This window comes from Buteo buteo, chromosome 17, assembly GCF_964188355.1.
Source record: "Buteo buteo chromosome 17, bButBut1.hap1.1, whole genome shotgun sequence".
In the NCBI taxonomy this organism is placed as follows: Eukaryota; Metazoa; Chordata; class Aves; order Accipitriformes; family Accipitridae; genus Buteo; species Buteo buteo.
In genome coordinates, this window is record NC_134187.1 from 28842751 (window position 1) to 28867420 (window position 24670).

At 68.5% G+C, this 24670-nt stretch overlaps 3 protein-coding genes across 10 annotated transcripts; 1 reads left to right on the forward strand and 2 right to left on the reverse strand.

Annotated features, from left to right (window-relative positions):
- Window positions 1-2: 2 nt before the first annotated feature.
- FMNL3 (formin like 3) lies at window positions 3-13498 on the forward strand. Of its 6 annotated transcripts, none has more exons than XM_075049469.1 (28): window positions 3-223; window positions 2711-2794; window positions 2895-2975; window positions 3064-3140; window positions 4504-4587; window positions 4950-5102; window positions 6280-6388; window positions 6478-6554; window positions 6631-6724; window positions 7017-7091; window positions 7176-7286; window positions 7363-7512; window positions 7668-7769; window positions 7848-8094; window positions 8288-8356; window positions 8621-8745; window positions 8844-9046; window positions 10001-10235; window positions 10333-10401; window positions 10547-10627; window positions 10714-10843; window positions 10924-11084; window positions 11456-11557; window positions 11654-11743; window positions 11829-11940; window positions 12049-12147; window positions 12930-12962; window positions 13055-13498. In XM_075049469.1, exons 1-26 carry the CDS (start codon window positions 71-73, stop codon window positions 12138-12140), a joined length of 3066 nt encoding a protein of 1021 aa, XP_074905570.1. In that variant the 5' UTR covers window positions 3-70; the 3' UTR covers window positions 12141-12147; window positions 12930-12962; window positions 13055-13498. The 6 variants fall into 6 exon arrangements, with proteins under 6 accessions (XP_074905570.1, XP_074905572.1, XP_074905571.1 ...); XM_075049471.1 differs by having other exon boundaries at window positions 7366-7512; XM_075049470.1 differs by having other exon boundaries at window positions 3067-3140.
- A 1721-nt stretch (window positions 13499-15219) lies between these two features.
- ATG101 (autophagy related 101) lies at window positions 15220-17058 on the reverse strand. 3 transcript variants are annotated; one of them, XM_075049913.1, is made up of 3 exons: window positions 16980-17058; window positions 16288-16575; window positions 15220-16151 (listed from the first exon to the last, which is right to left on the reverse strand). In XM_075049913.1, the coding sequence occupies exons 2-3, from the start codon at window positions 16537-16539 to the stop codon at window positions 15747-15749; spliced, it is 657 nt and encodes a 218-aa protein (XP_074906014.1). In that variant the 5' UTR covers window positions 16540-16575; window positions 16980-17058; the 3' UTR covers window positions 15220-15746. The 3 variants fall into 3 exon arrangements, with proteins under 3 accessions (XP_074906014.1, XP_074906013.1, XP_074906015.1); XM_075049912.1 differs by having other exon boundaries at window positions 16928-16982; XM_075049914.1 differs by lacking the exon at window positions 16980-17058 and adding an exon at window positions 16900-16953.
- A 2280-nt stretch (window positions 17059-19338) lies between these two features.
- Window positions 19339-24670, reverse strand: NR4A1 (nuclear receptor subfamily 4 group A member 1). The gene is made up of 7 exons (XM_075049475.1): window positions 24540-24670; window positions 21286-22091; window positions 20902-21031; window positions 20631-20782; window positions 20355-20557; window positions 20099-20277; window positions 19339-19997 (listed from the first exon to the last, which is right to left on the reverse strand). The coding sequence occupies exons 2-7, from the start codon at window positions 22087-22089 to the stop codon at window positions 19741-19743; spliced, it is 1725 nt and encodes a 574-aa protein (XP_074905576.1). The 5' UTR covers window positions 22090-22091; window positions 24540-24670; the 3' UTR covers window positions 19339-19740.

Sequence of the window (24670 nt, forward strand, 5' to 3'; positions counted from 1 at the left end):
GGAGGCGGCGGCGGCGGCCGGACGCGACGGGCTGAGCCTCCCCCGCCGCCCCCCGGTGCCTGGGCCGGGGATGGGGAACGTGGAGAGCGCGGACGGGGAGGCGCTGCCCCGGGGCCCGGGAGCGGCGTCAGCGTCGGGCCCGGGGGGACCCGGTTTGCTCGCCCCGGGCAAGATGCCGATGCCGGAGCCTTGCGAGCTGGAGGAGCGTTTCGCTTTGGTGCTGGTGAGAGACCGACCCCCGTCTCGGCCCCGGTCGTCCGTTGCGCCCCCGCCCGCTTCTCGCTGCTCCCCTCCGGTTCCCGGTGCGCTTCCCCCGTTCTCCGTCCCTGCTCCCTCCCGTCCCGCTGTGCCCTCCTTGGTTCGCCCCTATCCGGGACCCCTCCCCGGGCCGGACGCGCCCCGCCACCGCGCTCCCCTCCCGGCGTCCGGCTGCGGGGCCAGCGGACAGGCGGGCACCACCGGGGACGGCACCGGCGCCCGGAGGATCCGGGGGCGGGCAGGGAGCGCCGGTGCCCGCCGGGGATGGGCAGTGGCCGCGGGGCCGGGGGTGGCCGCGGGGGAAGTCCGGTCCGGGACAGCCCCGGGAGGGGTGACGCCACTCCCGGTGCTACCGGCGGGGGGGGGGGCCCCTTTGGCCCCGGGACTTTTTCACCCGGGAAAGTCCCATCGAGGCGGCACACGGGGCTGGGTGCTGGGGTGCCCCGTGGGTGCTGGGTCCCCAGGGCTGGGGGTCCCCGTGGGTGCGGTGTCCCCGTGGGTGTGGGTCCCCTGCGTGGTCCCCGGTCTGCTGTCACGGCCGGGGCGGTGGCCTTCCCGCAGCGGTCACCGGCCAAGGCTGCGGTGCCACCCTGGCAACTGGCTGTGGCTCGACGGTGACCCCGTCCCCACGCCGTGACCCAGGTGGCATCGGGACCACCCGTGCCATGGGGGCCACCGCGTCCCACTGGCACATGGCTCGTGGCGCAGCGGGCTGGCCCTGTGGCCCGTCGGCAGTGGGGTGGCCCATCCGTGGTGCCGGTACGGGCTTGGCTTTTTTGGGGGGGGGGACACACACACCCTGGCAGGGCCACCACGGCTGGGTGACACCCAGGGTACACAGCCCCCGACACCTGGCACCGCCGTCCCGGTGGTGGCTGTAGCCAGCGGAAGCCGCGTCCGGGCAGGAAATGCCGAGCGTGGTCCCGCGGGGCTCTGGGAGCTGGAACCGGGGGGTACCGGGGAGCACCGGCACCCCCAGCGTGGGACCGTCCCACCAGCGGCGAGGGGCACCCACCCGCGGGGCCGTTGCCCGTCCCTGCATCCCACGCGGGGCGGATGCGGCAGCCAGTCCCCGTGGGGCCGGTGGCGGGGGGGGACACATCCTGCCGGGCAATGACGACGCCGGGATGGGGGGAATTTTGGGGGTGGCGGCACTGGGGGTTCGCCCCCAGTGCCGCCACCCCCAAAATTCTCCCCCGCCCCAGCCGTTGGCCCAGCTACCGCCGGGGAGGAAAATATTTCATCATGTGATGGGGCTGCAGCGCCGGCGGCCCCCGGACGGGCAGGATCCGTCCCTGGGTGTCCCCCAACCTTGGGCTGGGCTCCAGCCTGGGTAGCCCCTGGTCCTTGGTGGAGGGGGGCTCAGTCCCAGGGCAGCTGGAGGGGGGGTCCCCGATGGGGGGGGGTGGGGGTGGTGGTGGAGGAAGTGCCCAGCCGGGAGCGGCCCCGCTCCCGCCACAAAGGCAGGAAGCCGAGCGGCGGGAACGCCGGCGAAGGCGGCCGCTCTTCAAAGCCCCCCCGGTGCCCCCCGCCCCTGTCCGGGGCCTCCGTGTGTTGTCCCCCACCCGCCTCTGTCCCCGGGGTGTTCCCCGGGGGGGGCCGTGTGATTTTGTGTACAAATAAGCATGGCCCCATGGGGAGGGAGGTACGGTCCCCGTCCCCAGGGCAATTTTGGGGGGACCCCATCCTGGCGGTGACATTCCCGCTCCCGTGGCACTGTCGTGTCCCCCCCCCCTCCCAGAGGTGCACGGCCTCACCCAGGCTCTGCCCCGGTTTCCTGCGGCTCCGCGGGGCCAGGATGACCAGGGGAGGGATAATTTTAGTTGCCACGGGACGGGTGGAGTGCCAGCACCTCCCGGCTGCGGTGATGACTGGCTCCTGCTAATGGCACTGCCCGGGAGCTGCCTCACCAGGATGGCATCGCCCACCAGGGTGGCATCACCCGCTGGGGCATCCCCAAGCCCACCATCATCTGGCATCCCCAGTTTCCACTGTGGTGTCCCATGATACGGGTGCTCCGGACCGTATCCTTCACCAGCGATCCCCGGGTTCTGCCACGAAGATGCCCGGCGCCCCGGCGAGCCGGGCATCGCTGCTGGGCGTCGTGCCGCGGTCAGAGAACGGAGGCTGCGGTTTGCCGGCGAGGAAGCGGGCGCAGACAGGAAGGACGTGTCGGCGCTGGGGAGATTTGGTGCTGCCGGCGGCTGGCACGTGGCCCCGGTGGTACTGCCATCCCCGTGCCACGCGCGTGGCTCCGTGCCCACCAGTGCTTCCCAGTGCCAGGGACCCTGGCCATGCCATGGAGCCGGGTGCCCTTGGGGGGGACCCTGGCTGTGCTACAGGTCTGGGTGCTCTTGGAGGGGGACCCTGGCTGTGCCATAGGTTTGGGTGCCCTCGGGGGGGGTCAGCGTCCCTGTGTCCCCTGGGGTGACGCCCCCTGCTTTGCCCCCAGAGTTCCATGAACCTGCCCCCGGACAAAGCCCGGCTCCTGCGCCAGTACGACAACGAGAAGAAGTGGGACCTCATCTGCGACCAGGTGGGGGACTGGGGGGGCCATGAGGGGTCCTGGAGGGGGGGGGGGAGCTGTGCTGCCGTGCCGGTGCCACCAACATCCCCCCTCCCCGTCCCCCCCCCAGGAGCGGTTCCAGGTGAAGAGCCCCCCCCACGCCTACATCCAGAAATTGCGCAGCTTCCTGGAGCCGGGTGTCACGCGGAAGGTGAGGGGCTTGGGAAGGGCTTGGGGGGGTATCCAGGGGGTCTGGGGAGGTTGGGGGGGGGCATGGCTCAGCCTTGCTTTGCCCCCAGAAGTTCAGGAGGAGGGTGCAGGAGTCGACCAAGGTCCTGCGCGAGCTGGAGATCAGCCTGAGGACGAACCACATCGGGTGAGCGTGGGGTACCGGGGTGGGGGGGGGCACAGGGTTCCGGGGGGGGGGCACAGGGTCCCAGGACCAGCCCTGCTGCAGCTGCAGGGGAAGTCGGAGGCGCTGCAGGAACTGGGCCGGTTCCTGCCCCGGCTGTGCCGTGGGCCAGGGCCGCCGGCGGGCAGGTCCCGGGGGTGGATGCCGCGGGCGGATGGGCCAGCGATGACGCCCTGCGCCGAAGCAGCAGCGCGGCCAGATCCTGCCCGACTCCTCCCAGCACCGGAGGATTCGGCACCATCCCCGAGCCGGCGGCATCCTGACCCTTCCGTCCCCCTCCGCCACGTGGGAGAGGGAACGTACCGGAGCCGCGTGGGCTGACCGGAGAGGGACGGCGATGTCACCGGCGGGTGCCCGGCGGCGCGGTCGTGCCCGCATGCTCGGGGCGGCTCGTGCACGTGCTGGGCTATGCCCCACCACCGGCCCCGCCACCGGCCCCGCCGTTCGGTTCTTCCCCGCCCGCGGCCCAAAAATAGCAGCAAGCCAGAGACAGGAAACGGGCTGGGGCGAGGGGCTGGCGCCGGCAGGAAAGGGGCGGCCGCGGCCCCCCCATCCCGGCTCCCGCTACTGCCTGACTCACCGCCCCCGGCCACGGGCAGGGCTGCAGGCAGGGGCACGCGTGGGACCCCCAAGGCCGTGAGCCCTCGTTGTGTGTGCACGCTCGTTTCCCCCCCCCCCCCCGGTCCCGTGCACACACGTACTGCCTCGTGCACAGCCCCCCCCCCGCTCCGTGCACACAGTCCTTCTCCCTATGCATGCAACCCCCCCCCCCAGACCACCCCCCCCATGCACATGGACATCCCGTGCACGCTGCCCTCCCCCCTGTGAACCCCCCCCCATGCACACGCACCTTGTGCACGCTCCCCACACACGTGCACACCCACGCCGTGTGCACCCCCTCGGGTGCAAACCGCCCCCCCCTCGCCTTACACACCCCCCCACACCCCCCCCACCGTGACCCCGGCACATCTCAGCGCCTCACACGTGCACCCTAATACCCACCCAGGGGGGCAGGGGCACCCCGAATCCCCCCCACCCCGGGGTGCCCAGGGTTGGGGATGGGGGTACAGCCCCAGCACCCAGCTCAGCTTCCCGCCTTGCGCCGGGGGCCGAGCCCTCCCCACCCTGCAGCCGGTAGATAAAGCCGTGCCGGCGCTGGTACCGGCGATAGCAGAGGGGCTGCAACCGCCACCGGAGCCCCGGGATGCCCCCGCTGTCCCGTCCCCATCCCTGTACTGGGCCGGGGGTCCCTATGGTGGGGGGGATCATGCTGGCAGGGGGGGGGTCACCAGCTCCTCTGGGCCCTGATGGGTGCCTGGTGCTGTAGGTGGGTGCGCGAGTTCCTCAACGATGAGAACAAGGGGCTGGATGTGCTGGTGAACTACCTGTCCTTCGCCCAGTGTGCCGTCATGTGAGTAGGGTGCAGGGGAAGAGAGGGGGGGGGGTCCCCTGGGGTACTGGGATGTGGAGGGTCCCGGTGCCCTGTGGCAGCTCCCTGCTGCAGGCGGCCGATACCGCTCGGCTCCTTATCGGCACCGGGGCAGCCCAGCCGGCACCGTGGGACCCGCCTGCCGTGGGATCCCGAGGGATACGGGGATGGGGTGGGGTGGGGGGGGTCCCAGGGCCACCCTCGCGCCTCTCCCTGCCCCGCCGCTGTTCAGCCGCCACCCGCTTCAACGCTTTGCCGCGGTGGCTGCGCCGCTCCGCGCCGAAGCCGTGTGCTCTCCCGCTCCCACCCCCCACCCCCCTACCCAGCGCGCGTCTCCCACCCAGGTTGGATTTTGAGGGCCTGGAAGGCGGCGAGGACGGCGCGCTGGAAAAGCTGCGCGCCTGGAGCAGGTCCATCGAGGATCTGCAGCATCCCAGCGCCTTGCCCGCCCCTTTCGCCAGCAGCCTCGCCCGCTCTGCCCGCCAGACCGCCCTACGGTACGTACCCGCCGCGCCGGCCGGCTGCAGGGGTACGTCCCGCCGATGCGCCCGGCAGCTGCCCCGCTCTGCCGGTTCTGGCCGGCCACGGTGCCGCCGCTTGCTGCGTGCTGTGCCGGGCACCGTCCCGCCCGTGGTGCGTGCCGTGCCGTGCGCCGTCTCGCCCACGGTGTGTGCCGTGCCGTCGTGCCCCGTGCCACGCGCAATCCTGCCCGCGGTGTGTGATATGCCACGTACCATCTTGCCGTGGGCCGTGAACCGTCCTGCCCGCGGCGTGCGCTATGCCAAGCACCATCCTGCCACGGCGTGTGCCGTGCCGTCGTGCCCCGTGCCACGCGCAATCCTGCCCCCGGTGTGTGATATGCCACGCACCATCCTGCCTGCGGTGGATGCCGTGTGCTCACCGCCTTGTGGTGCACGCCGTGCTATGCGCCATCCTGCCCGTGGTGCGTGCTGCGCCGTGCGCCATCCTGCCCTGTGCCACGCACCGCCCTGCCCGTGGTGCATACTGGGCCGTGCACCATCCTGCCCTGTGCCGTACACCATCGTGTGCACGGTACGTGCCACGTCCTCTGCGCCGGCTGCCCCGTGGTGCGCCCCGAGCGCCACGCTGTGCCTCGTGCCACGCGTGCCGCATCCTGCGCCGCCTTGCGCGCCGCGTCCCATCCTGCCGGCCGCGCGTGCCGTGCCCTGCCCACCCGTAGCAGCTCGGCGCTGCCGTATCGTCCTGCCCACGCCGCCTGCCCGTACCTCTGCCTGCCGCGGCCGCGCTGCCTCCGCTCGCCCCCCGCTCTGGCTCTGCCCCCGCGCCCCGGGGTAACGCGCCCCATCTCTGCTTCCAGGGCCGGGCCCCCCCCTCTCTGGCTGCGCTCTCTCTCTCTGTCCTCTGCGCCCACCTCGCCGCTCGCCCGCCGGGTAAGTACCGGCTGCCCGGGGCCGGCCCGGTGCTCGCGGCGGCTTTGCTCCGAGTCTCCGCCAGCCTCTGTCCCTCTCGCCCTCCAGCCGCTTCTCTCTGCCTCTGCCCCTCCAAAAACCCTGCTGTCCCTATGCTGTCCCCATGCTGTCCCCATCATGGTCCCCACGGGGCCGGTTCCCCCGCCCGGGCGAGCGCTGGCGGTGCAGCACCGGCGGTGCGAGGGTCCCGCTCATGGGTGCCCTGTGTGTGTCCCCCCCCCAGCTATGGCACGCTGCCGAGCCGCAGGGCGCTGAAGAACTCACGCCTGGTGAGCCAGAAGGATGACGTCCATCTCTGCATCATGTGTCTTCGGGCCATCATGAACTACCAGGTACCACCGCCCGGCGATGGGGGGGACACCGATGCTGCCGCTGCCGCCGCGCCGGCACTGCTAACGCCGTCCCCGCTCCGTCCCCACAGTACGGCTTCAACCTGGTCATGTCCCATCCTCATGCCGTCAACGAGATCGCCCTGAGCCTCAATAACAAGAACCCAAGGTAAGAGCGGGGGGGTCTGGTGGGGGTGGTCCCGGTGCCGGCCAGGTTTGATGGTGACGGTGCTGCTCTGCCCTAGGACAAAGGCGCTGGTGCTGGAGCTGCTGGCGGCCGTTTGCCTGGTGAGGGGCGGCCACGAGATCATCCTCGCTGCCTTCGACAACTTCAAGGAGGTACGGGGGGAGCGGGGGCTGCAGGAGCAGGTTGGGATGGGGGCCACTGGGGGCACCACGCTCAGGCTGGGATTGAGGACCAGGACCCAGGGAATGGAGCAATGGGGGACACCAGGACCAGGCTGGGATGGGGATTCTGGAACGCGGAGGGATCAGGCAAGATGAAGTCAGGCTGGAATGGGGGATCTGGGGGTACCAGGCTGGGATTAGGAGACTGGAGCCCAGGGGATGGGGGACCAGTGGCCAGTGGAGGGGCAAAGCCAGGTTAACCCCATGTCTGCTGCCCGCTCAGGTCTGCAAGGAGAAGCACCGCTTCGAGCGGCTGATGGACTACTTCCGCAACGAGGACAGCAGCATCGACTTCATGGTGGGACACCCGGTCCTGGGTGAGGGTCTCTGGGACAAAAGGGGGTGCTGGGGGGGCTCCTGGTGACGCCAGCCCTGCCCGCAGGTCGCCTGCATGCAGTTCATCAACATTGTGGTGCACTCGGTGGAGGACATGAACTTTCGCGTCCATCTCCAGTACGAGTTCACCAAGCTGGGGCTGGAGGAGTTCCTGCAGGTACAGGGGGTCGGGGGGCCAGGGGGGCTGCCCCAAGGAGCCCCCCCCATCCCTGACGCTGCCCCGACGCCTGCAGAAGTCGAGGCACACAGAGAGCGAGAAGCTGCAGGTGCAGATCCAGGCATACCTGGACAATGTCTTTGACGTGGGGGGGCTGCTGGAGGACGCTGAGACCAAGAACGTGGCCCTGGAGAAGGTGGAAGAGCTAGAGGAGCATCTGTCCCATGTATGTGAATGCGGGGGGACGCGGGGATGCTCCTCGTCATGTCCTGGGGCATCCCCTCCCAGGGTCTGGCTTTGCCCCTGGGGAGATCAACAGTGATACCGGGGGGGTGGGTGGTCCCCAAGCCAGTGTCACAGCCACATATCCCCCCTCCCCAGCTAACGGAGAAGCTGCTGGACCTGGAGAACGAGAACATGATGCGGGTGGCAGAGCTGGAGAAGCAGCTGCTGCAGCGGGAGAAGGAGCTGGAGATGGTCAAGGTACATGGGGGGGGGGCTGTGGGGAGCGGGGCAGGGTCCCGTCCCCCGTCCCCCCAGCCTGACGCTTGCCGTCCCCAGGAGACCTACGAGCACACGAGCCACCAGGTCCACACGCTGCGGCGGATGATTAAGGAGAAGGACGAGGCTTTCCGGCGGCGCTACGGCTCTGAGCCGCCCCCCATACCGGGCATCGAGCCCCTTCCCCAGCCCGAGCCCGAACCCCTGGAGGAGGCCCTGCGGCTCCCCGTCCTGCCCCCCGTGGAGGCTGCACCCCCCCCACCACCCCCGCCACCCCCCCTGCCACCCCCCGCACCCCCGCTGCCAGGTGAGGATGGGGGAGTCTCTGGGGCATCCCCAAAACTGCAGCATCCCGGAGCTGGGCATCCCCAGGACATGGGGGGGGGGGGGGCTCCAAAAATGGGGTGTGCCTTGTGCCGGACCACTCCCGAGGCTGGGGGGGTCCCCAAAATTGGGCCATCCCTGCTGGGGCACGGTCTCACCCTCACCTTCCTTCGCAGGCAAGTGCCCCCCAGCCCCGCCGCTGCCCGGGGCTTCACCCTCCATCGCTCTGACCGTCGGGCTCTCGGGTAGGTGGGGAGGGTGCGGGGACCGTGGGGATGGGGACGGTGCGGGGACGGTGGGGACAGAGAAGGGGAAGGCTTGCAGGCAGCGGGGTGTCAGGGTTGCAGTCACCGAGGGACGGGTGCAGGGACCGTGGCGCAGGGATGGGGTGGCACAGGGGATGGTGACAGCCTGGGGACCAATGCGCCGGGCTCGGGTGGCTCAGGGTGGGCACAGGATATGTCCCCCTGCCCCGGTGGGGGCTAAGCCGGCTCCTGCTCCGCTGGCAGCCATCCGGATCAAGAAACCCATCAAGACCAAGTTCCGGCTGCCCGTCTTCAACTGGACGGCGCTGAAGCCCAACCAGATCAGTGGGACGGTGTTCAGCGAGCTGGACGACGAGCGAGTGCTGGAGGTGAGCCCAGCACCCTCGTCCCCGAGCGGCTGGGTGGGTGCCACCGCCGCTGCTCCCACCTCTGAGCCCCCCCCCGCCCCTCATCCTTGTCCCACCAGGATCTCGACCTGGAGCGCTTCGAGGAGCTCTTCAAGACCAAAGCGCAGGGTCCGGCCCTCGACCTCGTCTGCGCCAAGAACAAGGCGTCGCAGAAGGCGGCCAGCAAGGTGACGCTGCTGGAAGCCAACCGGGCCAAGAACCTGGCCATCACCCTGCGCAAGGCGGGCCGCGGCACCGAGGAGATCTGCAGGGCCATCCACACGTACGTGCCCCCGCGCTGGGGTGCAGCGGAGGGGTATTGGGGGGGCTGGTGGGCTCGCTGGGGTGCAGGGGACCCTGGCAGGGTTCAAGGGGGGCTAGTGGGGGTGGCAGGGGGGCTGGCTGGGGTGCAGGGGAGCTAGGCAAGGTGCAGGGGGGCTGGTTGGGGTGCAGAGGGTCAGGCGGGATGAGTTGGGGCTGGTTGGGGTGCAGTGGGGCCAGGCAGGGTGCTGGGGGGGCTGTTTGGGCTGTAATGGGACCAGGCAGGGTGCAGGGGGGCTGGTTGAGGTGCAGAGGGGCTAGGTAAGCTTCAAGGGGGCTTGCTAGGGTGCAGGGGGTCTGGTTGGGGTGCAATGGGGCTCAGGCAGGGTGCAGGGGGGCTGGCTGGGGTGCAGTGGGGCTCAGGCAGGGTGCAAGGGGGCCAAGCAGGGTGCCGGGGGGGCTGTTTGGGCTGTAATGGGACCAGGCAGGGTGCAGAGGGGCTGGTTGGGGTGCAGAGGGGCTAGGTAGGCTTCAAGGGGGCTTGCTATGGTGCAGGGGATCTGGTTGGGGTGTGAGGGTCTTGTTGGGGTGCAATAGTGCTCAGGCAGGATGCAGGGGGTCTGGCTGGGGTGCAATGGGTCCACGCAGGGTGCAGGGAGGCCAAGCAGGGTGCTGGGGGGGCTGTTTGGGCTGTAATGGGACCAGGCAGGGTGCAGGGGGGCTGGCTGGGGTGCAGAGGGGCTAGATAGGCTTCAAGGGGGCTTGCTAGCGTGCAGGGGGTCTGGTTGGGGTGCGAGGGTCTTGTTGGGGTGCAATGGTGCTCAGGCAGGATGCAGGGGGTCTGGCTGGGGTGCAGTGGGTCCATGCAGGGTGCAGGGTGGGGGCTGTTTGGGGTGCAGGGGTGCCGAGGCATGGTGCAAGGAGCTGGTTGGGGTGCAGCGGGGAGCCGATCCCCGACGGTGCGGGCGCGGGGCAGGTTCGACCTGGCGACGCTGCCGGTGGACTTCGTGGAGTGCCTGATGCGGTTCCTGCCGACGGAGGCGGAGGTGAAGGCGCTGCGGCAGTACGAGCGGGAGCGCAAGCCGCTGGAGGAGCTGGCGGACGAGGACCGCTTCATGCTGCAGTTCAGCAAGGTGGAGCGGCTGCCCCAGCGCATGGCCATCATGGCTTTCCTCGGCAACTTCACCGAAAACCTCCAGATGCTGACGCCGGTACAGAGTCGGGGAGGCAGGGGGATTGCACCCACTGGGGGTGCCTGGACCCTGCACCCCAGCTGAGCCCCCCCCGCCCCGTTCTGTCCCCCTGCAGCAGCTCAATGCCATCATTGCGGCCTCGGCCTCCGTCAAGTCCTCGCAGAAGCTGAAGCACATGTTGGAGGTGAGCGTGGGGAGGCCAGAGGACGTGGGGACAAGCTGGGTTGGAGTCCTGCCCTCCATCCTCGCCCGTAGCTGGGCAGGTGGGGGTCCCATGGGGGGTCTCGCTCCTCCCTGACCCCACCATCCCTGGTGCTTTTCCCCTGCAGATTATCTTGGCGCTGGGCAACTACATGAACAGCAGCAAACGCGGCGCTGTCTACGGCTTCAAACTGCAGAGCCTGGACCTGGTGGGCAACCCCAGACTCCCTGGGACCGCGTGGGCTCCCCAAGGTCCCATGCCACAGCCATGACCTACCCCCAAATCGTCCTGCAGCTCCTGGACACCAAGTCAACGGACAGGAAGATGACGCTGCTGCATTTCATCGCGCTGACGGTGCGGGAGAAGTACCCCGAGCTGGCAACCTTCTGGCAGGAGCTGCACTTCGTGGAGAAGGCGGCTGCAGGTGCCCCCCCCGTCCCCATGCCCCCAGCTCGCCATCCCCCGGGGCTGTGGGTCCCCTGACCCGTCCCTGTGGCCCCGCAGTGTCCCTGGAGAACGTGCTGTTGGACGTGAAGGAGCTGGGCCGGGGGATGGAGTTGCTGCGACGGGAGTGCGGGCTGCACGAGAACAGCGTCCTGCGTTCCTTCCTGGCCGCCAGCGAGGGCAAGCTGGAGCGGCTGCAGAAGGACGCGCGGACGGCCGAGGTGAGGGCTGCGGAGCGGCTGTGCCTTGCACGGCCCTTGCACACGCCATGTCATGCGCGCCTTGGTTTGCATAGCTCTCTTGCGTGCCTTGCTTTGCATAGCTCTCTTGCATGCCTTGCTTTGCACGCTCCTCGTGCACACCTGCCTTGCTTTGCACGCTCCTCGTGCGTGCCTTGCTTTGCACGGCCCTCGTGCACATCTTGCTTTGCGCAGCCCTCGTGCATGCCTTGCTTTACGCACTCCTCATGCACGCCTGCTCTGCTTTGCACGCCCCTCGTGCACGTCTGTCTTTGCACGCCCCTCGTGCCAGGAGGCCACCAGGAGCTGCGGGACGTGCAGCCCGTCGGTGACCATCCCGTCCCCCTACCCAGGACGCCTACAACACGGTGGTGCGGTATTTCGGCGAGAGCCCCAAGACGACTCCCCCGTCCGTCTTCTTCCCGGTTTTTGTCCGGTTCATCCGCTCCTACAAGGTGAGGTGGGGCCGGGAGGGGACACATGGGGGGGGGTCGGTGACACTGGTGCTGGGGTGGGGGCTGGCTCCCACCGCCACCCCCTCGCCCTGGCAGGATGCGGAGCAGGAGAACGAGACGCGGAAGAAGCAGGAGGAGGTGATGCGGGAGAAGCTGCTGGCGCAGGAGGCTAAGAAGCAGGAGAAGGTGAGCGTTGGATGGGCGCCTGGGTGGGGGGACACGGAGGAGGCACCCGTGTCCCCAACCCGGGACCCCTGCGTCTCCCTCGCAGCGGAACAAGTGGCAGCAGCAGGAGCTGATTGCGGAGCTGCGGCGGCGCCAGGCCAAGGACCATCGCCCCGTCTACGAGGGCAAGGATGGCACCATCGAGGACATCATCACCGGTACGGCCCCCGCCGCTCCCCCCGACCCGGACACCTGGGTCTCGCCTGCGTGCGGGGGCTGACGTCTCCCTGTCCGCTTCCCCCCTGCCCGTGCCCCCCCCCCTGCAGCGCTGAAGAGCGTCCCGTTCACGGCCCGCACCGCCAAGCGGGGCTCGCGCTTCTTCTGCGACCCGTCCCACCACGACGAGTCCAGCTGTTAGCCCCCAGGTACCACCTGCATGCCCGGTCCCCCCGGGACCTCCCCCCAAGACCCCTGGATCCCCCCTGGCCCCGCATGCCCCCTCCTGCATGCCCTCTCCCCGCATGCCATCACTCCGGGGTGCCTGGCACCCCCCCTGCCCCAGCCCCTTGGAGCGGAGCAGGGTCCTGGTGTGGGAATTTGGTGCAAGGCTCGATCCCGGCACAGGATCCCAGTGTAAGGCTGGGTCCCGGCACAGGATCCCAGTGCAAGGGCTGGGTGCCAGTACAGGATCCCGGCACAGGATCCCGGTGTAAGGCTGGATCCGGGCACAGGATCCTGGCACAGGATCCTGGTGCAAGGCTGGATCTGGGCACAGGATTCCGGTGCAACGTTGGGGTTCTGGCACAAGATCTTGGCAAAAGATCCTGGTGCAAGGCTGGGTTCCCAGCGTGGGGTCTTTGATGCAGTGCAGGGTCCCAGTGCAATACTGGATCCCAGCACAGATCCTACTGCAGGCTGAGTCCCAGCACAGGATCCCGTTCCAAGGCTGGGTCCCAGTAAGGGTCCTGGTGCAAGACTGGGTTTCCAGCATGGGGTCTTTGCTGCGGCGTGGGTTCCCAGTGCAATACTGAATCCCAGCATGGGGTCCCAGTGCAAAACTGGATCCCAGAGCAGGGTCCCAGTGCGATACTGGGTCCCAGCCCAGTGCGTGGAGGGCTGCCTCCGAGCTGCCTCGGCCCTGGAGGGGGTCACCTGGGACCATCCCCCAGGCCAGGTGTCCCCTAATACTGTCCCTTCCGTCCCACAGCCCGCAGGTGGATCCGCCTGTAGCCGAGCGAGGGTAAGGACCCTGGGTGGTGGAGGGGGGGGAGTGGGGAGCTGCAGCAACTGGGCTGCCTCAGTTTCCCCTCCTCACCCTGCTCTGCCCTGTAGGTGCCAGGGGAGGGCTCTGTCCTCCCCCCGACACTGTGCAAGGGGGGGAATGTCCTCGTGCCACCGTCCTCGCCCAGGCTCGCAGGCAGTGTCCCTGTCCCCTGCACCTGGGGGGGGCTCACTGCCCGGACCACCCCCCCAGCCTGCCTGTGGCAGAGGCCAAATCCTGTCCCCGGCTGCGGTAGGGGCCCAGTGCCGGTGGCTGACCCACGGGGTGCCCCCTCCCCATCGGGGTCCCCTCATCCCAGTGGAGGTCACCGCCCCAGAGCCCCCCCCCCCCGCACGCTCGTCACTTTGACCACTGATGTGAACACTAATTGCCAAAAAAAGGGACCAAAGCCAGGCCGGGGTGGGGAGGGGGGGCAGCAGGATGGTGCCCCCCACCCCAGACCCCCCCCCGGACCCTCCCCAGTGACTTTTTGTACATGTGAAATATATGGAGTCTTTTACATGGCCACTGCCTGCTTGGAGGGGCGGGGGGGGGGTGTCTGGGGGAGGCACAGAGGCGACCCAGGCATCTGGGGACCTCCCCATGCTGGGGGTCCTGTCTCCCTGGGTGGGGGGGACATGCATGTACAGGGACCAGACCCTTAAGCAAGTTTTGTGGCAGTGTTATTAAAGCTGCAGGATTAAGGGAGGGGGGGAGACCTGCTGGGGGGGGGGGGGGGTCAGTTCACCCCACTGCTGGCAGCTGTGGGAGACTGGGAGTGGCTTAGGGGCTGGAGGGAGCTGCAGTAGAGGGTGGAGGGGCAGGATGTAGCCCCAGGAGCAAAGGAAAAGGAGGATGGAGGGGCAGGATGAGACCTGAACATCGCTAGGGCAGAGCAAAGGGGGCATGGAAGGGCAGGATGGAGCCACGGGACCCCCTGCTAGCAGGCAGTTTCGGGCAGGATGCGGCCATTGCGAGGTCTAAAGGGCTGGGAGGAGCGGGATGCGGTCATTGCGTCCCTAGGAGAAGGGCAGAAAGGGTTTCGGGAAGGCAGGATGCAGCCCTGGCATCTCTGCTGTCGGGGTATAAGGGGCTGGGAGGGGCAGGATGTGGCCCCAGACCCCCCCCAGCAGCTGTGCAGCCATGGCACAGTGGGGCAGGATGCAGCCCACCCCGTGGCAGGGCAGGTGCCTGGTCTCCCTCCCTGAGCCACGAGCAGCGCCTGCCCCACCAGCCCAGGGATTAGCCCTGAAACAGAATAAAAGTTTCCCCTAATCCTCTTGAGGGGGATTACCAGTGCTGCCGCGCCCATGGCCAGATCCAGACCTGGCCCAGGACCGGCTCCCCCAGCAGCTCCGCTGGCCCCGTTGCCTTTTAATCCATCTGTACAAGCCGGGGACGCTGTGGTACCCAGCGCCGTCCCGCTCCGTCCCCAAGTGCCATCGAAGATGCTGTGGGCAAAGATGCTGCTGTTCATCCATCTGTCTATCCGTCCATCCATCCATCCATCCGCTGGGCTCGGGCTGGTCCCTACGCCCCCTCGGCAGCTCCCTCAGCCTCATGGCATGGTTGCTGTTCTCCCTGCGCCGGGGCTGCCACCAGGCTCTCCGCCTGCAGCAGCAGGTTGCAGCCGAGGAAGAAGATGGCGAAGGTGACGGTGAGGCAGAGCACCAGGACGACAGCAATTTGGGCAGCCTCGGCCACCCGCGTGTCCCCCCAGGCGCTGGCCTGCGCCAGCGTGGAGTTCATCTCCTCCTCCTCTTCCTCCCAGGAGCAGAGTGCTGGCGAGCAGGGCGGTGGCAGCAGAGCGGTGACGGACAGGGAGGGTTTAAGTGATGTCAGGGACCGTCTTAGCTGCCCGCGCAGCCCCCCTCGCTTGGTTGAGAAGCTGGTGCCCAGCAGATGCCCCACCCCGGGGGAGGGAAGTAGCTTTGCCCCCCCCTTGGTGCAGTGGAGGAGTGCAGAGTCCTGCACAGAAGGGGGTTCGCCCCATCCCCTCCCCTGGGTGTGCTTGGGGGGCAGCCAGGGCTGCCCCACTTGGGGTACCGCTCCCAGGGTGTAGGCAGCACTGACCCGGACCAGGGGTGTCAGCCCCCCCCATCCCTGCCTCTCCCCACTGCAGCCGCTGAGCCCCACCGCACGGGGACACGGTGGGGTCCCCCAGCTCAGCCTTGGCACCCATTTCCCTCCCATCCCATGGACACTGGCCCCATCAACAACCAGGACGTGACCAGACTCCACGTGAAAGGAGAAATACTTTATTTTTGCCCCAGAGGAGGCAGTGAGCTCGTCTCCAGGCCCCGCAGGGAAGCGGCTCAGTCCCAGGGACAGGGGTGCCACCAGGGGTGACATGCGGTGACGAGGCTGGCACTGGCTGTGCCGAGCAAATTAAGTTAGAGAGCAGCCGCAGGTGGGGCCGGACAGGGTTCAGACGTCATCCCCTCCCCGTGCTGATCCCCAGCACCGCTTTCTGCTGGGGCCAGCGCCAAGCCAATGCCGCAAGCGCCAACCAGCACCTCCCGCCCTGGGGACTCACCACCCCTGGGAGCTGCGGAGCCGGTTCTCCAGGATGGGCAAGCGCCCTGCAGTGCAAACCAAACCAGCAGCAACCCCCAATTAAGGACCAGGCTGAGTCCAGCTCCTTGCAGAGGCTTTTTGGAGGTGGAGAGGAGGGATCCAAGCAGAGATGCTGTCCCAAAGAGCCAGGGGCTGTGCCGGAGAGGTCCCACCATGCGGGGTGAACCTGCCTCATGGCACCCAGTTCTACAGAGCCAGCGTGTCCTTGATGAGCCGGCGCATGGTGGTAGTGACCGAGGTGCCCAGGGAGTCCGTGATCTGGTAGGAGATCTTGTACAGGTAAGGCTGCACGTCCTTCAGGCTGGTGTCGAAGACATTGTCCACCTCCGACTGGGTGGGCATCTTAGGCAGGTACTCGTGGCGGTTCATCACCTCTACGATGTTGATGATCTTCTCGCAGAGTTTCTCACCCACCTTCTCCCGGCAGATCTGCCGCTCCTGCTCGTTAGCCAGGTTCACCACATTCACCTTAATGGTCCACAGCTCCCAGGGGATGCACTCATCTGAGAAGGGCCAGCGCGACTTCTTCTTCTGGTAGAACTCCAGGGAGATCTGCCCCATCCCGTCACTGCCCGAGTTGCGCAATGCGTCCTGCCGAGAGAGCATGTGGCCTGGCTCAGGGAGGGCCAGGGACTGACTTTCCCTTCCCAGGCAAGGACATGGCACAGCCTATAGGATTTTAAGCTCCCGCTTTCATCCCCAATGGGTCCCCGTGAGGCTCCCTTACCTTGAACTCCCCGACGGCCTTGCGGAGGGCCCGGTCCAGCTCCTCGGACGAGACGCGGACATAGGCGAAGTCAATGAAGTCACAGTCCACATCCTGGGTGCCCACGGTGCCGATGGAGTAGGTGCCCTCCTTCTTGTAGTGGAACTTGCCGGTGCTGCGGTGCAGCAGGACGGTGTGGAGCACCGCCAGCATGGCCTCCTCCACCTGCCGACCCTCCACCGACACCTCCAGCACCTCCGCACGGCAATTCATGGCAGGGGTGGTTCCGGGGGGGTGCTACAGCAGGTCCTGTGAGGGAAAAAAGGGTGTTGGCGGGGGGGTGAGTTGTGCCCCCGCTTGGGCAACAGCCCCTCTACCCACCCACCTTCACTCACTCCCTGGGAACCCTGGTGTCCCAGTGTGTGCCCTCCCCACCTCTCAGGGACCCAGGCGTCACGGTCCGACCCCCCCCCCCCACCTCTCAGGGGCCCAGGGGTCCCGGTCCGGGCCCCTCAAACACCCCACAGGGCCCCAGACGTCGCCCCCCCCTCACCGACTCTCCCCCCTCGCAGAGCTCCAGACCCCCTCACCCTCGAGGACCCCGGCTCCTCCTCGGCCCCCAGCTGCCCTCACCCTCTCCCGTGGTCCCAGCCCCCCTCACCCTCCCCCGGGGCCGCGGCCCCCTCAGCGCCGCCGGCCGGGCCCGCACTCACCGCCCGGGACCGACCATCTGACGGCGGGGAGGAGGGAAGTGGGGCAGCCCATCTAGGTAAGGGGGGAGGTCGGCACACACCATTTACCGAAACGGCGGCGCCTCCCGCTGCAGCAGCCGTATTTCCTCAATCTACACCTCGTTTCGTTCACGCTGTGACCAGCGATGCCGTTTTAGGCCGCGGTGAGGCCCGGGAATGGAATGGCCGTTCCCGTTCCGCGGCTTGCCCCCCCCCTTCCGCATCGCTACCCGTTTGGTTCGTTCCGGGAAGGGACGCCACAGAGCTGGGCATAGGGCGGTGCAGAGCGGCTCACTTCCTCGGGGCTCTCCTAAGCGCACAGCGCCCCCCCCCGGGCCGGAGGCTCCGCGGCGGTACTGCAGAGGGGCTGGGGGTCCGGTGACCCCCGGTGACCCCGGTGACCCCCCCCCAAGGGCCATGACCCAGGACGGGGGGACAACAAGGGACAAGGAGAGAGCACGGGGGTGTACATGGGGAGAGGGGACACAGGGGCCACGGGAGCCACAGGGACATGGGGGACACCAATATGGGGACATGGGGAAAGGAGGGACACGAGGATCTGGGACAACGGGGGAACACGGGGGACACAGGGGACATGGGGTACACATGGACACGGGACACGGGGGACACATGGACACAAGGGACAGGGGACACGGGGCACAGGGACAGCGGGGATACTGGAGAAAGGGATGCGGGAGACAGAGGGATGGATGGACATGGGGGACATGGGGGACACAGGGACACGGGGGACACAGGGGACACGGGATACACATGGACACGGGACACGGGGGACACATGGACATGGGACACAGGGGACACATGGAGACAAGGGACAGGGGACACAGGGCACAGGGACAGCGGGGATACTGGAGAAAGGGATGCGGGGGACAGAGGGATGGATGGACATGGGGGACATGGGGGACACATGGACACGAGGGACAGGGGACACGGGGCACAGGGATACCGGTGATACTGGAGAAAGGGACATGGGGGAGAGAAGGATGGATGGACATGGGGGACATAGGGCCATGGGGATTTGGGACACCGACCCCATATCACACCAGTGTCCCCTGTCCGGTCTCGGCATCAGGCCCCCCACACGGCCGTGGGGACACGTGTCCTGGTGTAAATAGCAGGGAGGGCGGTGGCCGTGGCATGTCACCTGGCAGAAGACCGGGCACACGTCGTGACACATGTGTCTGTGCCGTGCAGCCCCTGGGGCAACCGGCATGGCTGGAGCCGGCCGCGGGGCTATTTTTACCTGGCCCCGCTGGCACCATTGGCCCCGTCCCTCCCGCCGCAGTCCCTGCCAACGGGATGGGGACAAGGACGGGGCTGAGGACAAGGTGGGCAGAAACCAGCCCTGTGCCGTGGGGAAGGGGACAGGGGACCCACCGCCCCGCCGTGACCCCGAAGTGCCGAGGGCTGCCCTCCCCGGTGGCTTCGGGGTGCGGGTCGGCACCGTGACGGACTTTGGGACGGGCGGCTGCTGAGCCGTCCACGGCCGCTCCTGCCCCACGGCATGGCGCAGCCGCTCCTGCCACGCGGTACGGCACGGTTGCTCCTGTCCCACAGCCGGAGCAGAGCCATATGCCGTGCCGGTAGACCACCCTGTGCCCCCTCCCCATCCCTGCTGCCCAAGGCTTTCCTTGCCCCCCCCCTCCTCGCCCCATCCCACAAACCGACCCCCGGCCGCGGCCTCGCCGTGCGTCAGCGCTCTCCCCGTGGCGGGGGCGGGCGGTGAGGGGGGGGGACACACACACACGACAGAGGGGCCCTTGTTGCACGCCGCCGCGGGGCCCCCCCGGCCCAGCACCTCAATGTGGCCCTTGTTCGGCACCGGCCCTTGGTGTCCCCATTAACATTTGCTCCGGGGCCAGGCTGTCCCCAGTAAGATGAAGGGGACAAGCCAGGGGTCCGTGCCAGCCCAGCATGTCCCCCCCCCCCCACGCACCAGGACCCATGCCCTGTCCCCAGCTCCCTGAGACCCCCTGCCTGGGACAGGGACCCCAAACCCCATCACTGCCCCCCCCCCCCCCCCCCCGCCACTGGGGCTGGCCCTGCCAATGGCCACATCCCTGGGGACACAGGGAGGGGGGGACCCGGTCACGCTTCCCGGTTATTTTGGGGAGGATAAATCAGGCGGGCAACAGGTGTGGGGCCACGGCAGCCGCCGCCGCGGGGGTGAGTGACGGTTCAAGGGCAGCGGCGTGGGCAACGTGCAGCTCCGGCACCCCAGCTGTCCCCAGCCCGCTGTCACCCCCCCTTCCAAATCACCATATATTAAATACAGATGATATTACTGGGGAGACGCACGAGAGAAACAGCCCCTGGCAGTGGCTCTCAATGTACGTACAAGTTTATATACAGAAAAAGGCCAAAAGAGGAGAAAAAAAAAAAAAAAAAAGAAAAAAAATATAAAGGGGAGGGGGATGAGGCTGGGGGGGCTGGAGCCCCTTCCTCACCCCCGCGCTCCCCACTCTGTACAGGATCCGGCCGCTCGCTATTTACAATGGGGGCATTTTTACAGTGGAGAAGGGGAGCACCGCGCCAGCGATGTCCCCCCCTGGGGGGGAAAGGCACCGGCGGTGCTGTGCGTCTGCGCCCGGCGCCGTGAAGGCACATGGGGGACCTGGGTGTCCCCAAGAGGACCCAGGCATCTGAGGGGGGGGACCCAAATGTCCCCAAGAAGGGGGGGGGGGGGGCAGGTCAAGGGCTGGTGGCAGCCCCCCTACCCGGGGGCTCAGAAGGGCAGCGTGTCCATGAAGATCTTGTCGACGATGGGCGGTGGTGGCACCAGGTCCTCCAGTTTCAGGTAGAAGATGCGTTGGAGGCCCTGGGTGCAGAGGCTGCGCAGCTCGGGCAGTTTGCCCAGCAGCTTGGAGAGGCAGCCGGGGCGGCCCGGCTCGGCCCCGGCGGCCGCCACGTGGTCCTTCAGGCAGCCCACGATGCGGTTCTGCAACTCCTCCACTCGCTTCGGCTCCTTCAGCCCGTGGCGGTCTGGGGAACACACACGCACGCGCGGAGGCGTGAGGCCAGGGTGATGGCCGCAGGGTGGGGAAGGGGACAGAGGCAGGGAAGGAGCGGGCAGAGGGTCTCACCTGTGATGATGACGAGGGCGGCGAGGCAGGAGAAGGAGGGGACATCGACGTTCATGCGGTGCAGGCTCTGGGAGAACTCGAGGATGGCGTCGATCCACTCGCCGAAGCCCCGCACGCACTGCAGGCGGTGCAGCACCACTCCGTTGCAGAAGATGAGTTTCCCTTCCTCCGGCTTGGAGCTGCGGGTACGACCGCACGTCACCCCAAACCGCACAGCCCCGGGCTCCCCGCTGCACCGCACCGTGCCGGGTCTTACCGATACGCCAGGCGCAGGATGAAGAGCTCGAGGAAGGCTGACTCCAGCAGCAGGTCCTGGTCCTCCTTGGGCAGCTCGGCGAAGCCCTGGATCTTCTCAGCCCACTTGCGGATGACGTCCATGGAGCCGGTGAGCAGGTCGTAAAACTGCTGCACGTCCACCGAGTCCTCCTTCTCGAACTGGCACGGCACCGATTCCTGGAACTGCCATGGGAACGGGGTCAGGATCCGGCCTCGGCACAGCCCCGGGGAGGGCGCAGGATGGTACCGCTCCTACCTTGGAGTAGTCGAGCTTGGTGGCACTGGGGATGGAGTCGATGTGCGCCCGCACCAGGGAAGTGATGAGACTGACGGGGGACGCATCTGGTGGCTGCTTGGGCTTGGAGGGCAGCCGGCCCCGCCGCCCCTTCAGGCTGTCGGTCCGGACCACTGCGGTGAGGGACGTGCAATGAGCGTGTGTGTCCTCAGCGCAGCCAGGTGGGCTGCAGAGTGGGGCCTCCCCACTCCTTGCTGGGACCCCCCCACACCCCAGGATGGGACCCCGGTACCTTCTTTGACCATGCCGACGGCCAGGCACTTCTGGAAGCGGCAGAACTGGCAGCGGTTCCTCCGCCGCTTATCCACGGGGCAGTCCTTGTTGGCCAGGCAGATGTACTTGGCGTTCTTCTGCACCGTGCGCTGCGGACGGGGAAGGAGCGGCCCAAGCTCAGCCCGGGGCACCAAGCCGCCGAACAAAAGCCCTTCTGTCCTCCCCCGTCTCCCGCTCCGACCCGGCATCCGGCTCCGCGTCCGTGGGGAGGGCTCCCGGGGCTGCGCTCCCTGCCCTGCTCCTCCCCAGGGTGACCCTCAGCATCCTCCCGCTGCTGCAAAGCACTGTGGGAACATCCCGACAGTGGATCGGGGGGGGGGGGGCGGTGGTGGTGGTCCCTTACCTTGAAGAAACCCTTGCAGCCCTCGCAGGTGCGCACGCCGTAGTGCTGGCAGGAGGCGTTATCCCCGCAGACGGCGCAGCGACCCTCGCCCGCCCCGGGGCTGCGGGCCTTGGTGGGGGCCAGCGCCGGCCCCTCCAGCAGCGGTGAGGCGGGGGCCAGGGGCAGCCCGGCAAAGCCCCCGGGGGAGCCCTGGGCCAGGGCAAAGGCGTCCGTGTCCAGCAGCCGTGGGTCCAGGCGGGGCGAGGGGCCCGGTTGCCCCTTCAGGGTCCCGGGGGACCCGCCAGGGCTGGGTGCCGGGGGGACGAAGGTGAAGAAGGGGGGCTGCGACCCACCGCCCTTGGCCGGCTCAGCCCAGGGCCGCCCGCCGTCGTAGTTCGGTGGGGGCGAGTACGCCCCAAATGAGCCCTCCCAGCCCGGAGCTTGGGGCGGTTGGAAGCCCGGCGTGGCGGGCGAGGGGACGGAGCAGGGGCTGCCGTAACAGTCCGAGCCGCTGGAGGAGAGGGTCTCATCCGGCTGCCCGCCAAAGGCACCGGGGTAGCAGCCGTACACCTGGAAGTCCTCCAGCTTGAAGGCGGCGGCGGCGGTGGGCTGGCTGCCGGCCGGCAGCTGGTAGAGGAAGGCGTCGAACTCGCCGGCGTAGCCTTCCATGAAGGTGCTGAAGCTGGGCAGGGCAGGGGCGGCCGCCAGGTCTGCTCCGGCCACCTCCATGGGGAAACGGCCACCGTCGGGGCTCAGCAACTCTGTCGGGCAGCGTTCGCAGGGGCCGGCGCCCGCCGTGCCGTACTGCGCCTGGATGCAGGGCATCTCTGCGGGGAGAGCAGGGCGTCAGCGGGGACCCCACCGTCGTCCCTGCCGCCCCCGTGGCCCCTCCATCCCGGGCAGAGGATGGAGACGGGGTCAGAACCGCGGGGGCTTCCCCAGGATCCCCCTCGTGCTGGAGCCAGACCCTCCGAGCCCCTGGCTGCCCAGTGGTGGCCACCGCCGTCCCCGGGAAAGGTCATACCCCAGCCAATGGGCGCAAAGGACATTGCCCAAAACGCTGGCTTAGCAAAGCCACCGAAAGGGAAGGAGGGAGGAATGCGGCCGGTGGATTCCCGAGCCCCGGGACCGGCCAGGGAAAGCCGAAGCCTGGGCTGAACCAGGGCTCAAGGGTCTGACTCCCCCCCCGCACCCGTTTCAGAGCCCTTTGGAAAAGCAAAACGCAGCCAGACCCGCCGGCTGCGGCGGGGAGAGGAGCCCACCCTGCAGCCCCTCGGCACTGTGGCACAGATCTGGCCCCACGTAAGACGTAACAGGAGTCCTGGGTCCAGCTGAAAGCCAAGCCAGAAGTGACCCTGATGGCAAGACGATAATGTAATTCATCTCGCAGACCTTTAAAGGTCACACCGCCCCTGGCCCCCATCCGCCGAAGCCCCGGCATGGCACTGTTGCCAGCTCACCTGCCGGCCCCCGGCTTCCCCCCAGCCAAGTCTGGGCAGCTTTTGCTGGTGCCCAGAAAGCCGATACCCATCTGGGGAGCTGGGTTTAAAAATACCCAGCGTGGGTCCAGCCCTGGCACCCAGAGAGTGGCACCAGCCCCCAGCCCACTCCCGGTACCCCGGTGGGGTTTGTGTCCATCTGCCAGGGACCAGGGCCGTGCCAGGCTCAGATGGTGGGTTCAGAGGGGATGGTGACCCCCCCAGCTGCCCCCTGTCCCCACACGCAACCAGGGGACACGAGGCCGTGCTGGGGACATGGCAGCGGGGGACAGCGGCTCTGCCGGCGGCAGCTTTCCGTGCCTGCATGCAAATCCCGGCTGCAAATTGCCGGCCAGGTTATGCAAAGCCTTGACCCTTCCTGCGATCCCGGCGTGGGGTTTGCCGGGAAGCAGCAGGCAGCAGCACCCAGTGCGGTCACCGCTTCCTTATTCATCTGCTTTTGCCCTCACCCGCTCGCTGGTGGCATTTGGGGTCCCCCCTACCACGAACCCCCCGGGGGAACAGGGCACAAATTCCCGCAGCTGCCCCAGCGCTGCCCACGGCCCGGGCAGTAATTACAGATTCCTCATTTGGGAGTACAGGCAGCTGCCCGTGTCCGGGGCCCGGAGGCCAATGCCCGCGTGGGCTGGTGGAAGCCCCTGGCACCGGGCCCTGAACGGGCAAGAGCAGCCGGCAGTGCCGGGGGCGGGTAACGCTGCCCACCACTCTGCTGGCACCTGCTGCTTTGCCTTGCCAAAATGCAGCCGCTGCCAGGCCTGCCCGGGCAGCGGGTGGGCTTGCCTGCGCTGCGCTGCCTGCGAGGCAACGTCCCCGCTGCTGCCCGCACCGCAACGTCCCCGCTGCTGCCTACGCAGTCCTGCCTACACCGTGCTGCCCGCTCCGGCTCCGTGACCGTTCTTGCTCGGGGCTCCCGGGGTGATGGCCGGTTTGGGGGTGGCTTTGCCCCCCCCGCAGCCTCCGGGCTCTCCCTGGCTGCAGTCGGATCCCGTGGCGGGGGGTCCCGGGACCGGGGACCAGCCCCGCAGCCCAGTACGGCTGGGGACAGCCCCGAGAAACGGCTCTTGGTCCCGCACGGCTCCTCCCGGAGCCCGGCGTTGGGTTTTTCCCGGGACCCCCAGGACCGGGACCCCTCGCTCTGCCAGCCTGGCTCTCCCCGGTGCTACCGGGTACCCCCGAGTGGCAGCACCACCCGGCGCACACCGCCCGGTCCCTTTCACCGGGACGCCCAACTCCATGCACTTTGCAAGACGCCCACCGGCCTGAGCCCCCGGTGCTACGGGGACACCCGACACGGTTCCCTCCGCTGTTGCTGGGACGCCCCGATCCGGCTTCTCCCCCCCCGGTGCCGCCGGGACGCCCCGATCCCGGCTCCCCTCCCCGGTGCCGCCGGGACGCCCCGATCCGGCTTCTCCCCCCCCTCGGTGCCGCCGGGACGCCCCGGTCCCGGCTCCCCTCCCCGGTGCCGCCGGGACGCCCCGACCCCATGCACTATGCAAAACGTCCGCCGCTCTGAGCCCCCGGTACCACCGGGACACCCAACCCCTCCGATACCTCCGGTTCCCTCCGGCGCCACCGGGGACTCCCGACCCGGCTCCCCCACGGTGCCACCCGTGACACCCTACCCCATACCCTTTGCAATACGCCCACCGCTCTGAGCCCCCGGTACCACCGGGACACCCAACCCCTTACACCTCCCGGTGCCGCGCAACCCCACTAATCCCCGGTACCCCCGGGACATCCCGCGTCCCGGTGCTCCCCCCCACTAGCCTCCCGTACCCGGGTTACCGGCGCGGCGGTGCCTCCGGTTCCCGCTCCGGTTCCCGCCGCCGCCGCCGCCGCTGCGCGGGCTCCGCCGGGCTCCGGCCCCGCCACTACTTTCTCTTAAGCGCTCGGTGACGCGCGGGGCG